Source organism: Pezoporus occidentalis, unplaced genomic scaffold, assembly GCF_034315485.1.
Source record: "Pezoporus occidentalis ecotype Australia unplaced genomic scaffold, CSIRO_AGI_Poc_V1 ctg8, whole genome shotgun sequence".
Lineage (NCBI taxonomy): Eukaryota > Metazoa > Chordata > Aves > Psittaciformes > Psittacidae > Pezoporus > Pezoporus occidentalis.
This window is the reverse complement of record NW_026916158.1, coordinates 2,405,933-2,424,980: the sequence shown is the minus strand read 5'-3', so window position 1 is coordinate 2,424,980 and position 19,048 is coordinate 2,405,933. Positions and strand designations below refer to the sequence as shown.

The window sequence follows — 19,048 nt, the reverse complement described above, 5'->3', positions numbered from 1 at the left end:
GCAAACCATCTAACTTCAGACGTGGTTTCTTACATGGCATTGCATTCCTGGTCTGGTGGTGCTGTGGCCTCAGAGGAGGGGCAGACCCCACACACCAGGCCCCTCAGCCCCTCGGAACGGTCATGCATCTGGGAAGTACAAAAGCCCCAAAGCGGATGTTTTAATTTCATTTTTAATGAGCTGCATCAGTGCTATTCAAGCAGAGTTGTCGTGGTGCCTGGTGGACACCTGCCAAGGCAGTTGCAGTGCCAGCAGGCACTCAGTGCGTACAAAAGCGGTAAGCAGGACATCAGGCAGAGCCTGCCATCTCTTCGTGTTCAGGGAAAAGCTTCCAGAAGAGAGGACAGTGGAGCAGCCCCATCTCTTTCTGTCTTCTTATGAGCACTCTCAGAGCTGACCCCTTGGGTGTGCAGGACCAGCCTCACTAGAGGCGAGAGAGGACACATACAGACACTGGGGATGGAGCCATGCTGAATTTCTGGACATTTTTAGACTTTAAATACAAAGGGCCAGATCTGATTCCTAGTCAGGAGGCCTGCTGATGTGGCAGCAACGTATGCCAGCAGGCCTGCACCAGAAAACACTCAAGACCACAGTCTAAGTTCCAGGTCTGCAGGACTGACACACTGTGTTTGGATGCCGCCCCTTGTAAGGCAGTGCCTGCAGTGTAGCTCAGACACCACAGACTTGCAGCAAGCCCAGAAGCATCAAGACAAAAATGGAAAACAAACCTGGGGCTGTGCGATGAAAGGTTTCTCGTGGGATGAATACTTGTACATCATGTCTCATACCCTTTCCCATCCACACAGAGGAGAACTCACAGCAACAGCAGAGCTTCACGTTTGCACTTCAGAATTTCTTTTCTTCACCCATTAGCTTTGAATCAGTCAGTTACTCTGCGAAAGTCAGAGTGAGAAAAAAAGGGGAAGAGTGATAGAACAACAGCAAAGCATAACTCAAGGCTGGCAAACTACCGTTAGCAAGGGATTACTACATTTCTCTGTTATATAGAGAAATTCTAATGGATAAATCAGAAAGCAACAAAGTTCATCGCTGGTCTGGTGCTGTCACTGCATGCCGGAGTTACATCTCGGAAGGGCAGTTAAGTTGATCCGTGGGCATCATTTTCTCAGTGTCGATCTTGTAGGACTGGAGAACACTCTTCAGGTGCTCCACGGTTTCTGGGTGCATGTCTGGAGCTCTTGATAAAATCCAGGCATAGTCAATGTGGAAGAGCCAGAGAATGTTGGTGCAGGAGTAAACCAGCGAGTAGTTTTCATAGTCAGTGGAGATGACCCAGTAAGGGGCTGAAGGCATGACTAGGAGAAAGAAGAGCACCATGAACGTGATGCATAGCTGACTCTGCACTGCTCTGCAGCATTAAAGCCACAGCTCCTGGTGCTGTTCCCGCTTTGGCTGCTCCTGAGCCATGTAAGTATGGTCAGTATAGGGAGCTATAATTTATGAAAGCCTAAAATAAAAGCCTATCAGGACTCCTTGTTCTGTCCAGCAGGGCTCGAGAAAACCACAAAGCCCTGCCTAGGAAGGTCTTGCTGGAAAGTTAACATTGCCCTCATCAGCTCATCCAGGCCACCAAAAGACAGCCCAGCTTGCACCCATGTGAGGGTGCTTGCTGTAGAGCTGAGAGCTGACACTGGTGATCTGAGGAGCACAAACCAGCACCTCTCTCCACGCCACCCACTGCCCCAGGGTGCTCTGCTCATAGAACCAGCTGGAACCCAGGCAGTGGTAATCAGTATGGCCCAATCCATCCCACCAGCACCAGCCACCTGGGACAGATCCTGTTCTCCATCAGGCTGCTATGCCTGAAGCATTTGCTCCAGTGGGGGACAGCCACTTTGCTTCAAACCATCAGGCACAAAGCAGAGGTGGGTCCAGGAGGTAGGCAATATTTGTTTCTGATGCACTTAGGAGTGCAAAGTGCTGTTTTCTTGAGGCTCACATCCTGTAAGGATGGTTGGGGTTGCACATGTTGTGGCTGAAACGGCTGCAGGTGAGATACCTTAGCAGAGCATAATTAAGACTGGCTGTGCTCATGAACAATAATTGTATCTCCTTTGCAAGTGTCCTGCTCCACCCATTTCTCCAAATAACCTCTGTATGTGAGTGCTGTGAAATAGCCAAGGAAAAGGTGTGAAGGAGCAGAATAAAAAGGGAGCCAAGGGAAGGCTTCTGCTCACTTTCCAAAATGTTGCTGCAAAGTGCTGTGCAATGGGAATAAAACACACTGCACCTCAGCAGGACCATCATGTATTACCTTGACAAGGGAAGCAAAGGCAAACAAAACCATATTATTAATGGTTATTAAAAGGCACTTGTAAGCAGAGGCAGGGTGGGCTAGAAGCTATACCACTATATTCAGAAAAACAAGCCTATTGCTGACCCTTGTTGCAGCTCCCCCATCTCTCCCCTCCCAGTCCCCATCTGTGAAATGACCTGAAGAGACACTAATGCTGCTGGTCCTTCTTGCTTTGACATCAGCTGGTGAAGACTGCTCCACCACTGTGACTGTAAGTGATGTATAAATGTCACCAGACCACTGTGAGCCTCCCAGGCACACACTTACACCAGTTAAAGCGGACACCCAGCTTGGCCAGCTCCTTTACGTCCATGTGCATGATTTCTCCTTCAACCTCGTTGACTTTGCCATTGGAGCTAAGGGGAGAATGACAGAGTGAGAAATTAAATCAGATCACTTTGAAATCACTTTTTTTTTTTTCTTTCTGCTACATAATCCCTCGTAGTGCATCCACCTGCCAAGAGGAGGCCAGCTAACCACAGCATCCCCGTAGGGACACCTCACCCCGGGGATGGTTTCAGCAGCACCCTGGGCACACCAGGTCCTGGCCCAGGCATAGCGGGGGACATGCTTTCCCAGGTTAAAGCACCCCAGCGCCCCAGAGTGCCTCTCTCCAAGTGCCCTGCCACTGGGGTGTGCTTCAGTGCCAGTGGGACAGTGACAGAGAAGAGAGAGAGCAAGACCCCTCTGCAGGATGGGAGGATGCCAGCACCCATGTGCTGGATGTGCCAGGAAGCAGCTCAGCTTCTGCTAGCTGTGGAAGGCATGTGCTCACCTCTGCTTAATCACCTGCATTTTTCCCAGGGCACAGCACATTCCTGCACACACACATTACCTGTCCCTGCTTGGTAAGCCAGGATTTGTTTCACTGCTGGTTCAGAGCACTGCCCTGCTGGCAACAAGCCCTACGACTCAAACTGCCTATCTTATAATTGCATCTTTCCCTGGCTGTCTCAAGACCTGGACGCTGCCTGTGGGGCAGGAAAGTTTTGTGCTTCCCTATGAAACAGGAACACCCAAAGAGGCAGAAGCTAACGCTGCTACCAGCAGAGGTCACAGGGCTGATGCTGGGCCATGCACAGTGCATACCTGAACTAAAATATTCAGGGTCCTGAGCTGCTGCAGTGGTGCCACCACCGGTCAGATTGATCTCCCACAGATCAATGCAGGCACAGATCAATGTCCAGCTGTTTGACCAGCTCTGCCCTAGCAGTGGAGCTGCAGAGACAGTGCTGCGCAGTCAGTGAGCAGCATGGACACTGTTCTTTGCCAGACACAAGGGATGTGTGGCTGCGTTGTTGTCATTGTGAGCCAGAACAAAGTCCCCATGCCATGCCAGGGAGCACAGGGGACAGCGCTGCGTTCACCACTCACTCCCTCCCTCTCATTCATTCAGCTGCTCAGAGCAGCACCAGCACCAGCTGGGGATGGTGGTAGAAACAGATTAATTAATGTCTACATCTGCCCATGTGGAAAGCCAGGAGGGCTCGAGGTAATTGCAAACCATCACGTATAATAATGGGAACAATCAGTCCATTAGCTTTGCTCACTGATTTAAACTGGCAACAATTGCTGATCCCCTTACACAGCAGTTAGTACCAGTACAAAGTAAATGCTACAGAAAAAAGCTGACAAATATTTGCTTAAGTAAAAATGACGCGTGTGCTTCACCTTCCCTGCCCCTTTTCATCGGGTCCCTTTACTCTGGAGCACAGAGCACAGGCATCTCTCAGGTCACGGGCACAAGGTGGTGGCTGCCATACCCACATGCAGCCCTATGACCCTCCCTGGGACAGGGGCATCCAGCTTCCCAGCCATCACTGGGGATCAGAAACCAGTCAGGAGGAGACCCAGGCTATTTCACACTGGAGGCACCACGTGTATGTGATCTGTTTTCTCACAACTCCCCTTGGATAACAAGACAGAGACCTGGTGAGCCCCAGGGAAGCAATGGCAGAAACCAGAGACCTGCATCTCTGCTGTAACCACAGCAAAGCCCATTGTCCCAGCAAAGCTACCACAACCACAGACCAGAAACAGGCAATTTGAAGACAGGACAGGAGCGCCACCGCTGCAGGGAGGACACAGCCCGAATGCAAACACTTACAGCAGCTCCTTGTTGATCACCTTGAACTTCCCATTTTCCTTCAATGAGTAATTTGCCTGGATGCAGCTTCCTTTCTCGAAACCTGAGGGCAGCTTCTCTATCTCGTACCATTTGCCTAAATACTGATAGAAGAAAGCCCAAAGAGATGCTTTTAGCATGAGAGGACGGAGGCAGAGCGCCCTGCCTTGTTTGCCAGCACAGTTTTGTATGCTCAGTTCATTTGAGTCTCCCCCTCTGTGGTGCAGGAGGCTGTGGGGGTTAGCAGGGTCGCAGACCTGTGCTGTCAGCTCTGGCACGAGGTATCAAGACCAGACCTGGCCATCCTCCCATGACCCAGGCACTTTGCCATCCATCCCATGCCCCCTTACCCTAACTCACTGCCTGCCCTGAGACTTTTAGAAACCTTTACACACCTGGTTGATATCGAAGTCTTCTTGGACTGCTGGGTCTGGGCATGGTCCCATGTGAAACATCTGGCATTTCCCAAAGCCAAGGAGGCTGAACAGGACCAAGAGCCTCACTGCTGTGGCCAGCATGGCTGCACCAGGATGCAGGCGGGAAATGGACCTGGGGAAGACAAAAATAGCCCAAATGACCTGTGGCAGTGGGATTGGAACTAGATGATCTTTAAGGTCCCTTCTAACCCAAGCATTCTATGATTCATGTGTGAGGATTTACACAGCACTGCAGGACAGGGAAGTTGTTCAAGAATTCAATCAGCACCAAATAAAACATGAATCGACTACCAAAAGCATGCTGCAAGGAGAGGAAGGATACATTTTCCAGTGGAGCAGAGGTGGGAGCTGTGCTGCTCACTCCCAAACAGCCCCTGGAGCCAGGATGCTGCCCATGTGTTTCAGGTACTTGGGGCAGGTTGGCACCTACATACCCTGCAGCACGGGGCTGCTCTGCTTCCTTGGCCAGAATCTCCGCCATAGGAACAGTGCATTTTGCCCAAGTTTAAAAGAAAAGCCCATTCTGCCTCCAGCTGTGGGGCATGGGCTCTGCTGTGGACGCACACACAGCTCCCAGTTTGAATCTCTCATTTCAGAAACGTACCTTGGCTGAAGAGGTGGAGTGATGCTCTGATGAGGGCCAAGGCTGCAAGAACAGCTCTGTGGTGAGCTGTCCACACCATCACTTTATAAGCGCACTGCGATCATCATTATTCAGCATCAGCACAAGCCACTCCCTGGTCCTCAACGTGCTGTGTTTTTTTGGCAGGCCAGTCAGCTGCCTTAGATCTGCAGCTGGTACGAAGCTGGAGATGGGCTGCAACTTGGCCGCTCACCCAGGCAAACAAAGGCACCCCATGTGTCTGGGTATCGCTCCACAGCTGCAGAGCTCTGTGTGCAGAGCCATTCAGCTGCCCTTGAGAGCCTCAGACCTGGGTGCAAACAGCAGGGGACTGGGACAGCAGCAGCTCCTGTCCTGCTCCCTCTGGGCCCAGAAGGAGCCATCGCCATGCTTGAAGGGGGGACATGCAACTTCCTCTGCCACGGGCCATTTGAGCCCTGGAGACCCTCCAGGTCACTGCAGCATCCTCATCCCTATTACAGTCACTCACAAGAGTACAGGCGAGGGTTAAGTAGTGGGGGTCATTGCTCATTGGGTGGCTGCAAGGCCTCTCAGTGATTTGTCCTCTAGACTTTGAAATCTCATTACAGGGAAAGGTGGTGCAATTAGTTCTGTGCTGACCTGGCAGTTTTTCCAACAGGTGCCCAGCAAATTACTTTGACAGCAGAGCAGCCATCTGTGAAGGCAGCTGGTCCTGAGAGTTATGCAAGGAGAGCCAAGTAACAGCCAGGATGCTCTCTGTGTTTAATTACATCTCCTTTTAATCTGATCTCTGTTGAGACTTTCTTCCTAGGTGTGTTTTTACATGCTGCACCTCATGCCTTACACATGCACACACATACTCTTGAGCCCCTGGCTGCCCAAATACCCAACCCCCGCCCCCCCAAAAGCAACAAATAGCTAAGTCTTGTCCCTTTCCAGGGTGTAAGGGACACACTGCCAAGGTGTGCTCTGAAACATGGCTGCAGCCGAGGTCCTCCCAGCACCTCAATGGCCATCACAGCTGAGCGTGGCTTATCCAAAGCAGATGCAGACCCAGCAGTGCCAGCTGGGGATGAAGAGCTCAGGGAAGCACCACGACCCTACCAGCAGCATTTGGTGTGGGGCAGGGGAACACCCAGGGTCTCTCCCTCACTGCACACAGCTCCCTCAGTGGTTTGGCACAGTGTGTCCCTGATGGAGTTGCTTTGGCTGACCATGTCAAAGTCAGACCCTCTGCCCCCTGTTCATCTGCACCTCTTGTGATACAAGCAGGTTAGCAATTAGAAGAACCTGACCTAAACAGTATGAGAGCTGCCATATCATAGTGCACTGCAGAGGTGGGATACCCCACACACAGACCAGCAAGCTCAGTTTTAATCCTGAAGTGGGCTGCTTGCATCCTGAGGAGCAACGGGAGGAGAAAGCGCTGCAGTTTTGGCTCCCAGCACCGTGTGGCCAAAATCACTCCAGAGCAATGAGGCATTTACTCCAGCTGTGCTCCATGAAACCCACTGCAGGAGTGTGCATTAACCTGGGATATGGTCAGGAGGCGATGAGGAGCCATCAAGAGCTGACACTCCTTGAAACAAATCTATGTCTTGGCAGGAGACACAGGGGTCCCACCTCCACCCCAAGTCAGCACCTTCAGAAGCCCAGGGGCTGCTGCATGTGGAGCCCCACTCCAGTGGCTGCTGCCAGCCAAAGGGCATCCCATGGATGCCGAGGCACCGCATGCCTTGATGTACAGATGACGAGACCTGACAGCTGAAACTGCTGCTGGCTGCTGGGACCTGCCTCCATGCAAGTGCTGGCTGCGCCTTCCCCAGGGGCACATTTCTGGGCTCTGTCTGACCACAGAGGGAAGCACCCAGGTATGTGCTGCTCCTGTGTTGGAATGGAGCAGGCTTGGGCTGCTGCAGCTGAGTCCCTGCCCAGGGCCACCAGGACCCTCCTGTTATCTCACCTCCAGCACTCACCAGCACTGCTTACCCACACAGACCCAGGCCCTGCTCCATGCCCTGCCAGAGCAGGACTCTGCTCATGAGCCTGTCCACCTTCAGTGCACACAAGAGCAAGGGTTTGGGGAAAAGCATAACATTATAATCACACCTAATTGTGGGGTGGGGAGAAGTCATCTCTACCTGGTAAGCAGTTCATACCCTGGAGCAGAGGAGGGGAGGCACATCAAAGGGCAGGAAGCTGGAACAAGGTTGGGAGGGCAGGAAAGAGGAGAGCTGGAGGGTAAAACAGAGCAAAGAGGGGGGGCACCAGACACGCTCTGTGCGCTTCATGCAAGAATGAAGCCTGCCCCACATTTCTGGGTGATGAGGAAGCTGCAAGCTGGGTGTACAGGGTGCGTGCCCAGCGCAGGGAGCATGGAGAGCTGCAGGGCTTGGAGGACAAGGCAGCATTGCGTGCGTGGGTGCAGATGGGGTGTATGGGCAGTGTGCGTGCATGGGGAGGCAGAAGTGGATGCAAAGCCTACCCCACACTGGGGTGAAATGGCAGGAGCTTTACGGTATGTTCAGGTGTGGGCAGGTGAGGCAGCCCACTGTGCAGGGCACATATAGGCTGTGCATGGGGTGAGGCAGCACTGGGCACATGCTGGGCATGGGGTGAGGCAGCACTGCATTCGGGGCATGTATGCCTGGGCTACATTGGCCAGGAGTTTCTTGTGTTACTAAGCTGTGTATTTCAGAGACAAGGCTTGTCTGGCTCTGGGAAGAGGAGGCAACAGCACTGAGTGCTGAATGCTCCCTTGTCAGAATAAAATGGAGCTGCTGATAAAATCCAGGCCTGGGACCCATGAAATCCTGCCTGCAGCCAACCTGACTTAGTGCTGAAGTGAGATGGTCCCATTGCGCACCCTAGGCCACCCTGAAATCAGCTCCTGGCACCTATGTAACAGAGGTTTAGCTGGCCAGGTCTGGTGGGGACCCCGCTCCCCAGGGAAAGGCTGTCTTATCATGCTATATCCCCATGCTGGTTTTCTCCCTCCTCTAAAGGAAACGGGGTTTTGGGTTGGCCAGACAAGTTGTGACATGTATATAGAAACAAAAATGAACTTGCAGGAGAAAAGGCAGAGAAAGGGAAGGCAGGTGGGAATTTTCCTGTTTCTAGGAGTGGCAGAAAGTGCTTTGAAATCTGTTTATGCAAAATGGTGTAAAATTACAAATCACAGTTATGACAGTAAAGGAAGTAAACAGGCTCTGGAAGCATGAACTGGACTCTGAGATATGGAAACTCAATCCAAGGCAAGTGCACAGATGTGATTCACATATATACAATTACTGAATAGTTCTCCACCATGGAAATTATCCAATTAGGTAGTCAAAACACAAGAAACCAAAGAGAGAGATTTATGAAGCTGGAAAACTAAAAAAGATATTACATTTAAGGGACAAACCCTATTGTGGCAGGACAAGCAGTGGCTCTCCTGGGCTCCCAGGAAGGTTCCCTGAACTGCTTGGCACTGCTGCCAAGGTCTGAGTCCCTGGAGAGAGAAGCCAGAGGGATCCTTATTCTTCTGAATGTAGAAAAAAGCAAAACAGAGAGAAGAAAAACAAGAACAAAGGGGGATAAAAGCAACAGCAGGCAGGTCTCTGCAGACAGGGCTACACTGCAGGGTTGGACTGGTGATAATGCTTTGGCCCTGCAGCATCTCACCCCTGCAGATGTGCTCAATAGAAAAAGCAGAGTCCAAGCAGTGCACCTAATCCTGGCTTTTCAGTATGTCCCAGAAATGCCTCACATTGAGCAGCCATTTGCTGCTAAATAACATTAAAAAGTGTTTGTTTTTGCAGTTTGCTGCTAGGTTATCACAGCACATGCCAGGTACTGCACAGGGTGGGCATAGGCCAGGAAGCACATACAGAAGGGGGCAGAGTAGGACTTCTCCAGTGGATGTGGGAGCAGATCCCAAGCTCTGATCCCAGGGCCCTGGTATGTGAATGCCTGCTCAGGTTTAAGTGCTGGGGTGCTACATGGCCCTGGCTGCTGTAGCTCAGCCACAGCTCAGGTCAGGGTGCTGCTCCCCCTCTGGCAAGCCGAGACTAAACAGGCATCCTGGTGTTAATGCCAGGCTCTGCACCCCACTTCTTGGAGGATCGCTCCTACATTCCCCCATGGATTCACAACACTTTTTTCAGGACTCCTTAAGCAGCCCCCACCATACTGAAACATAATTTAAAAGCTTTAAAAAATGTCATTAAATATACTTACAGAGTGCCTCTGCAAAGGGACTTTGTTTTCCCAGAGGCAGTGATCTGTTCACAACACCATCAGCTCTAAGAGATGCTCAAGTAAGGCTGTTTAAAGCCCACAGCCCTATTTTCTGCAGCTAAATGCTATTTCAGCACCTTAATTCAGGAATGCATTACTGGAGTTACACAATTATATGACCTGTATACAACCTACATCTTCCTTGTGACACAGATTTACAATGTGTGTGGAAACCGCAGCTCTGCTCACAGGAGGAGAGAAAAGACTCTATTGCATTAACAAATACAGTTAAGAAATCTCCTGCAGATGATGCTGTCCTGCCACCCAAGTGAGGAGCCCATCAGCAGGGACAGGGACTCTCCTGCTGCGGGAGCACTTTGGAGCCAGCTTCAAGTCAGCGATTTGCAGCAGCTACCAGGAGTGCAGGAATCACGTACAGTGTTTGGGGTAGCCTCAAACCCTCAGATATCCTCTGGTCTTACACACCTCAAGATTGTTCTATATATATTTATGTATGCATCTGGAAGACCTAAGGGTGGCACTTTAGCCCTGATGGACTCCTCCACCAGCCAGGACAGCATTTTCAAGTCCTGTCTCTGAGCCACCCAGTCTCACACCACAGTCAGAGGAGAATTCTAAGAATCGCCTTTCTGAAAGAGCAAGTCGCATCTCACAGCCTGCAGAGTGCAAAGACACTGGCATATGTGTTTGGCTTTGCCCATGAATAGCTGTACTGAGGCCAGTGAGCCCAAGCACACATGCCTTGCTTTGCAACACAGGCCCAAGTGTTTGCTAGACTGAGCTTTACATTATACAGAAAATAAGTAACAGATTTGGTGGTCAGTGCTCTGACTTTGATTTAATATAGTTACGGTCTGAAATAGCACAGAGATACCATTCATAGTGAGTTTCACTTGTTGATAAAGGGGTGCAGGGAGGGGATGAGGCTGGGACTTAGTGCAGGGGCTGAGAGTATGTGAAGATGACGAGGAGGAGAGATGCTTCCTATATGTGCACATGGTGCCTTGGCAGTTCCCAGTAAAAGCACCAGCACCTTCTCCACAACAGTGCTGGCCCCAAGAAAATTCAGTGTTGGACTGCCTTGTTGGGATGGAAAGACCACTGCACCCACCAGATGACTCCATCCTGCACCCACCTCCTCTGAGCCACACAGCCAAGCCACTGTGCTATCTCACCCTCTTTAAAAATAGCCTTTCCCAAGCTCCCAGGTGTATTTTCTGCAGGCACTTTCCCCCTATGAAAGTGCACCTTGGCTATATAAGAGTACTTGATCTCCATCTTTTCTGAAGGGTTGTCAGGGTACCTACCTGCACAAGCATTCATGCACTGCTTTTTACCACCTGCTCCAGCCACCCACTGGATGTCTCTGGTGGGATGTAGGGACTGCCACGTTCCTCCCTGCAGTAGATGATGGAGGTGTGGGGCCTTATCAGGGGGTATTCCCTCTCCCGCCAGTTCCCTCATTAGCCATGGTTGCACTTCATTAGCGTTGGAAAGGGAAGGTGTTTCGCTGTGGTCTGAATGCTTCAACACCTCTGAGTAGGCAGAAACCAGGAAAGGAATGTAAAGACGCAGGGTGCTGGCAGCCTGCTGACTGATTGTCATAGTAACCCTGGTTAAAGTCCCACCAGGAAAATGACTTCTCCTGCAACACTTGACCCCACAAGGTGACAGGTACCACCAGCACCCCTGGGAGCACAATCACTCTGGCAGGCAGGCCGTGGAGTTAGCCAGAAAAAGACCATGAAGAGCTTTCACCCAAGCTGCAGTTCAAGGTCCCTGGGTAAGGTGCATGTGGGGTTATGGTTAACCCTGGTGCCTGCTAAAAGCAGCACAACAGTGTTAATGGCTACCCTCATCCCTGGCACCTTCCTCCCTGAAGCTGTAAAAGTTCAGAGAACTTCATAAGCCACCTGTAGCAGTTTTTCCTGCAGGAGACTGGAAATGACACATTTTTTGTTCTGCGACAAAAAGTAATCCAGCCTCTGGAAAGTGGGATAACACTTATTCTGGCATCCATTGTAACAACAGAATGAGCAAATAGTACTGTGTTGCATTGCAATGTGTACTTTGGGGTTTTCTGCTTTACAGCATGGGTAGGGTGGTGGCAAAGATGGCTGGAATGGTAATGGAGCTTGGTGTAGGCAAGTGACTTGTTCAGCACACATAGCAAGCCAGTGACAGTGCCAGGACCAGAAGTGCTGGATCTCAGTCCTAGACAGAAGCTTTTCCACTATACCATTAAAACAGACCAGCTCTTACCTGGTTACTCCACTGGGTGCTCTCTTTACAATCAAATCAGAAATTCTTTCTTTCATTTTACCTGTCTCTATTTTTATTGATGTCTTGGTAAACACAGCGAAGGAAGATCTGCTAGGCTTGCAGGTGAGCAGGGCTGCTCCAGCTGTGTGCTGGAGCTGTTAAAGGCTCAGAAACTTCACTGCTCTTCACAACATCATCTGCAGGTCCTGCATGGGAAAGAGCTTTTGTACAAGGGGCTATGCTAAGGGGATGGACAACCTTGTGCCATGCTGGCTGGGAACAGGCAGGCACAGGGGATGGTAAAAGCAAGGAACTGGTAGGCAGACCAAATGTCACCATGTGCTCTTCAAAGCAAACCCACAAAACTCATGGTATTTGGGCCACTTCTGTGATGCAAGGGCTATGAAACTGCAAAGCTGGCAATGGCACAGCAGTACTGTAGAGTCTTAGAAATACTCACTCTTAAAAATACAGGTATTTTTCCATGAAGCCAGAAAAATTCAGACTCTTTCTCCATGCTGATTCCTTGGGGCTTGAAGCTGCCTGATAGCAGTCATTCCTTCAGTAAAGGTGACCTGATAATGATGCTCCTTATCAGAAGAGATCAGAAAAATGCCTTCCTGACCATACCTATAGGATGAAAACACAAGCAACTTCTCTGTTAAGGGCAGAGGAAAGCATACAGAGGAAAGAGGATGGGCAGAAACCCACTCTTTTACTGCTCTGTGGACAAAAGGTGTTGTGGGGGTAACTGCCCTCAGGGGACCAAATTAAACCACCCTGAGGGAAGCAAATTGCTGCATGTTCACTGCACCATGTGTGTGATAACTGCACCTGAACACTGCCTGAGGCAAGCACTGTGCCCAGAGCTGCCCCTTACACCAGCGAGCCAATGCCACTGGCCAGCCTTGCTGCCCGTGTGCCTGGAGCAGGAGATGTGCTCACCACACAGCTCATCAGGTCAGTACACAGCAATCCACACATCCTGAGTGCTCTCAGAAGCTGCTTTCACCATCAAGACACCACAAAAGAAGTCACTGCATGCTGCAGCAGACCTGTGCACGCAGCCGCTTTGTGCCTCCTGGTAGCTTCTGTCAGGGCACAAGTGTTATTTCTCATCCCTATTTTGAGGTGGACACACGTCTGCTCTCTTCCTCAAAGGGTACCAGGGGAGCAGATGATATGGCTGTATCAGCATTATCCCTGTGGCCCTTCCAGCACCACTGCGAATGAATTAAATGCACCTGGCTGCAGGCCAGGCCCCAGAGGTGGAACTGGCTCTTACAAATTCTCCTGCTATTTGTAGCATCTCTCCAAATCCCAGGGCTCAGGCTGCTGGCTGAGAAACCTGCTGGTATCGGGTTTGGTTTGTTTCTAAGACATTTCTAAGCATTGTGATTACACAAGATGCTGAAATCTCATGTTCCAAAACCACAGGCAAAAGGACAGGTGCTGCCATTGCTCTTTCACAGCATCATCATGTTTGAGGGATCTCCAAGCTAGAAAGATAAACCCATCCTGGATTTCCTAGATCTTAACATTTCCAAAATGCTAAGCAAGGCTCCTTTCTGTTCCAGGGTGCGCTGGGTGGCACTGTTGCAGAGCTGGGTGCCGATGAGCAGAGGACTCTGCAGCAGCACCAAGCCTGTGAAGGCACCCTGCTCCCTGCACTGCCCTGGCTGCAGGCACAGCAGCTGGGCCAGCATCACTCTGTGCAAAGCAGGACCTCAGTGGCCTTTCTGACCTGTTGCAGCTGTTGCAGAGTTCTGTAGTACAGCTTCCTAACCTTCATTTGACATGTTTAGCACTTAATCTTTTCCAACTGATAGTGCTGATGCTTTTCTTTGATCTTTTTTCTCTAGGAAAACAAGGACCTCCCCAGGAAGCAGCCTGCATGAGAAACACTGTGTCCCCCACACAGAGACTTTTGGGAGCAGGGAAAGCACCACTAGGGAAGCAGAAGCAAGGTCATGACCTGGAGCAGAGGCAAGCTGTCCTGAGACTCTCCTATTCCTGGGACGTTTTGATCTGTGTTTTCAGGGCTGTTGTGATGTGTAAAAGCACTGCCATCACTGGCCTTCTTTCCCCAAAAACATTTCTGGCAGTGGGCAGTTCCTCAGATGCAGGTTTAGAGTCAGACATGCAAGAAGTGCTTCTCAAATCCTAAACTTTCCCCTAACATTAGTGACTCCATCCCAGGTGTCAAAGCAACAGGTTACATAGCAGACACTGCCAGCACACCATGAATCAGTCATACACATTATCTGAGTGGAAACAGAAGCATCCTTTAGCTTGGAGCTACTAGCCAAAGGACAGTGGCTGCTTTGTTAACACTTGGCATCTCTTGCAGATTTGTTTCTTTGCCAGTGTTCAGTAACCAGACAGCATCTACAGGAACACCACTTAAGAGGAGAGTGGCATACTGAAGTCTCCTTATTGTCAACATTATCTAAGAGAAATCACATCCTGCTGCCTACAAACATTCCTCCAAATGCTGGGTCCTGTCCAACAGTGCCAAACAGGTTCCCAGTAACACAACATAGGTCATATTTGTATTGGCTCTGCAACTTTTCGAGATCTTCAGCTACATCAGAACAGCAAACCTAGGACATCAGCCACTCGTGACACTGGTAAAGACTTTTGAAGCCCAGAGGAAGAAGCATTCATTCCCATCCTCTGCATCGCTCATTGTAAGGATAAACACATACAGGACTATCAATATAATACAGGACAATCAAGGGATCTCTATAGCACCTTGCTGCTTCTCACCTCTGCCCGAAATGAACCATTTCCTCTGCAGCTCTTGCCACTAAGAAGACCCTTGGTTTCTCTCAGCTTTTAAAGATCATCTTCATTTACTTCACCTGCAATAAAGTGTCTTTTAAACTCTCCCTTTGCAGCTAGTAGAGGTTTCATGTTGGGCTAAATCAGGAACCACAGGTGTCATGAAGCCTGGGACATACACTGAGACTTGCCACTGTTTCAGGACTTGTTTTTTTGGTCAAGACAGAAAGAACTGAAGAAATCTGGAGTATCTAGACTCACAGTGCTTACCTGGGAGAACCCAAGAGGCCCCTTGCTGTGTTAAGGTAAACCACAGCAAATGTGACATGCAGAGGAGCACCTTTTGGTTTCCAGAATCATTGTAGAGAGCCATGCAGGCCTGAAAGGGAAAACACAAACACTTTACAAAGGCTAAAGGGTGCACCAAAGACCTGGATTATTGCTGTCTTCCAAAGCATTGTGAGAAACGTGCAGAAAAAGGCAGGACACTGCCACAGCCTCAGCATCTGGCCCCTGATGGGGGAAACAACAACAAAAAAGTCAGTCACCTTTGGCAGTCTAACTCCCTGTAGGATACCACAGCAGCTATGAGCATGGACTTCCAGGGGATTCCACTGAACTTCCTTCTGGCTCCTCCATCCTCCAGCTTTAAAGATTAGTGTCAAATGGAACTGAGATTTCTTCCCTCTGTTACTCATCAACAAGACAACAATCTGTCCTCAATGCCTGCATTAATGCAACACTATGGCAGAACAAGGGTCTGGCTATCTCAGGGAATGGATTTCAGAGCCAGATTTCATCTTGGTTTTGCTCTGCTGGCTCAGAGACACAATCATCTGCACAGCACAGAAACACTTAATACTTGCTCTTCCTGCCCCAGCACTGCTGCTCTTGCCATAGAGCTCCCCACCCAGGCAGCCATCAGATCACTGACAACTCACCTGAGCACTTCTCAGGGAGGCAGAGGAAGGGACTGGAGCTCACATGCTGTGATAGCCTAACCCAGACTCAGCCACGAGGCCTTGTATGGCTCTAGACACTTCTTGGTTTGCAAGTCTCCATTCTGTCTGAGAAGAGCTCCTTATCACCACTATAGAATTTGGATTAGTTACATGCAGAGTGCTGAGGCAATACATAATGCTCTACACCACTCTCTCAACACTGTCATTTGAGGGGAACCACATAAAGTACAAACACTGATGGTGTGTGCTTGCAGAGAGGCCACTCTAGCTGCCTTCTGCTGATGAAATGGGTGTGCTGCCTATTCTGCTCCAGGCAGTTCTCACCAAGACTTCATAGTCCCACTACCTGCTGAACTACCACCACCTCCTTAATTACTGAGCCCCATTAAATCTCAACCTGAGCTTCAACGTGGGTAGAAAAACCAGTGTAGGAACGGGCACTGGAGACATGTGCTTTAAAAATCTCAGTTTATTTTATTTTCTGTGCAAATCAGTACTACTTAACATTACTCACATTTCACAGTGCAGGGGGCAGAAATTATTACAACACTGCATAAACTGCAGCTCAGTGAGATCGTTCTGGGTCCTGGATCCCAGGCAACTTCCATGTGCTGATGATCTGGAATAGAAAAGAACTGCACAGCCAGCATTTCCAACAGCTGTTACTTGTAATACAAGCTACCTCCACAGCATCACCAAGGGAAGTCTGCTTTCCTCCTCAGGTATCACAGCTGCATGCAGACTCCAAGCATTTACAGCCAGTGGCATATAGAAAGCTTACAGTAGCTTCCAAGTCAGAGCTAGCAAAGACAGATGAGGAAAGAGTAAATGATAAACTCTTTTCATAGCCACTTAATCTCATGCAGGACAAAAGAGAAAGAAGTTGAGCAGTGGAAGGGAAAGCTGGTCCCTAGAGTAAGAGGGTATGGTCCCGGCCTGGCCAGCAGCACCCACAGCTTGCTGGCTGCTCCACTAGCAGTCACCACTGGGACAGAGAGAACAGGGCATGAAGCCAGGCAGCCCTAGCACTTGGAGAACTGACTGAAATCCTGTGTATACCCAACAGGAGAGACCCTTGGGGATACTGTACAAAAGTAGCTCATACCAGTTATCAGGAGGTTTTCTGAGAAGACAGTCATGTGTGACATGGAAATTTCATTGTGCAATATTAAAAGAAATGTGTGATTTAAAGCACCCTTCCAGAGCTCAGTCAGGCCACACTGATTTGGGAAAGCAAGAGCCACCCCCACACCAGCAAGAGGGACCCCAGCATGAGGTGGTGACATAAGGGAAGCAGAGGGACGGCTGGACAGCATCTGTACCGCAGTTGGATAGTGCAGGCACAGGTCCCTAAGGTGCCAGGAGAGGAGCCACATTTGTTTGCTACATCAGATTCAACCCTGTCCCACAAAGCTCATTAGCAGTGGGTGGGTGGAGAGGCTGCAAGTCGCAGCATCCACAGGGATGCTGAGGGATGGCTCAGACCTCACTCATTACTAGAAGGGCTTTCCCCTGCCCAGCCTGTCTGCAGTCACTGGATCTGGCACCTCCTGGCCACTGGAAGGTAAGAACTCTCCTTTGAAGAGATCTGACCCCCCCACCTAGGTAATGAGGCTGTTTAGAGGCAGTGCTGCTGTTTTCCAGGAAAGAATAGACAGTCACAGAGCAGCAGAAGGCTGTGACTGACCCATTTTCAATCAAATAGAAAACTGTTTTTGTTTCCCATTTTAGTTTCTCCCTTCAAGACATCTCATAGCAACAGCTTTGCTCTGCTATTAGCAGCCTGCCCTTGTAAGGAAAAGCAAGAGCCCATTAATGAGCCAAATTTATCACCGGGAGAATTCTGCTGACCTAATTTGCACTAGCCACATATCTTGACCCATTATGTTAACCTTCCTCTGCCTCCTCCACACTTAAACACTTTTCACCTTTAACCGGGACAGCAGGGAATAAAAACAGCAAGAATTAGGAGAAAAAAAGACCAATCCAAACCAAAAAGCCATGCTGTTCTCAACATCCACAGGACTCCATTACACAGGACTTGAAGCCATAACCCAAAGTGAAAGCACAGAGAGGAGTCTTGACGTTCTGCTGTCTATGGGAAGCAAAAAGCAATTGTCCCAACTCCCACCAGTAGCCCACGCCAGTCCAGCTGCAGAGCTCTGGCAGCTTGTGTTAGATCCTGCACTGCCTAGGGACAGTGACAGCAGTGATCACTCTTCTGTGCGTACCTGCCCTTCCCCAAGACAAGATGTGTGCAATTATGGTTTCAGATGCACTTGAACAGGCCCTTTGAAATCTCACCAGCTATTTATACAGAGAGATGTTTCACAGCCATGGAGCATGACACCCTTCTGCAGCTTGAAATTTTAGCTGAGAAACAAGTGGGCAGCTCTGCTCTCTCATTCCACACCTAAGTACAGCTTGGAGGGACTGTGAGAACCACCTGCTGACCTGATGGGTAAGCTACCTCTTGTGAGATGTGCCTTGCTTAGTGGGTACTTGCTTTCTGGAAATGGTATCTGAGCAATCTTCTCAATATAACCTCATTTCAGCCTCACAGAACACACAGCTGTGCCAGCATTCTCCCACATGTACTAAATAAAGCAGCTCTTCAGAGTTCTGCTCATACATTTCTTTTTTTTTCTTCTCCTATTTTTTTTTTAATAGGAACTAAAGACTTCTGATTAGACTGTTATTTTGTAAGGTATTTAAAATGGCTGTTATTGACTCATTTATTCCACCACTGCCACTCTGCAAGCATCTGCTGAATTGAGTAACATGAACGGAGAAGATTTAGTTATCCAGATGCAAGCACTTAATGGATGCTGGATGCCACGATCATCTCATCTGGCCTCCAGATTACTCTTTTTCTAAAGGTGGGCTGGAGTCCTGTATCATATCTGCCAACACGGCACAAAGGTCTCCCATATCCTAGGATGTCTAAGATAGCACCTGCTGTGTAGGTGCCTGGACTGCCCCATGAGTGGCCTATACTACCAAATGCTTATACAGCACATTCAGCCCTGCTGTCTAGTTTGGCTGTGTGCCCCAGACCCTCCTTGGACTGCACAGGCATTCCCTGAAGCACACTCCAAGTCATGATTTTTAGCTACACCTCTTTGCTGTGCTGCAAAAGTTCTTTCCACGTCTTGCCACACTCCCCACCATGTACCTTTAGCTCTGGGAATGAAGGCAGGGAAGAGTTTGTCATTCTTATGGTGCCCTACAGGCTGATCTCTGCCAGCTTCTTGTAGTTGTAGAGACTTGCAAATTCTGCCTCTCTGAAGGTGAGATGCCAGCATTGTTCAC

The 19,048-nt window shown here is 49.7% G+C and overlaps 1 protein-coding gene across 6 annotated transcripts; it reads right to left on the bottom strand.

The window, feature by feature from the left end:
* Positions 1 to 158: 158 nt before the first annotated feature.
* APOD (apolipoprotein D) lies at positions 159 to 19,048 on the bottom strand. 6 transcript variants are annotated; one of them, XM_062603392.1, is made up of 8 exons: positions 16,251 to 18,905; positions 15,323 to 15,445; positions 11,991 to 12,196; positions 8,893 to 9,012; positions 4,841 to 4,994; positions 4,428 to 4,549; positions 2,588 to 2,676; positions 159 to 1,319 (listed from the first exon to the last, which is right to left on the bottom strand). In XM_062603392.1, the coding sequence occupies exons 3-8, from the start codon at positions 12,044 to 12,046 to the stop codon at positions 1,084 to 1,086; spliced, it is 777 nt and encodes a 258-aa protein (XP_062459376.1). In that variant the 5' UTR covers positions 12,047 to 12,196; positions 15,323 to 15,445; positions 16,251 to 18,905; the 3' UTR covers positions 159 to 1,083. The 6 variants fall into 6 exon arrangements, with proteins under 6 accessions (XP_062459376.1, XP_062459379.1, XP_062459380.1 ...); XM_062603395.1 differs by lacking the exons at positions 15,323 to 15,445; positions 16,251 to 18,905 and adding an exon at positions 18,912 to 19,048; XM_062603396.1 differs by lacking the exons at positions 8,893 to 9,012; positions 15,323 to 15,445 and adding an exon at positions 15,045 to 15,153.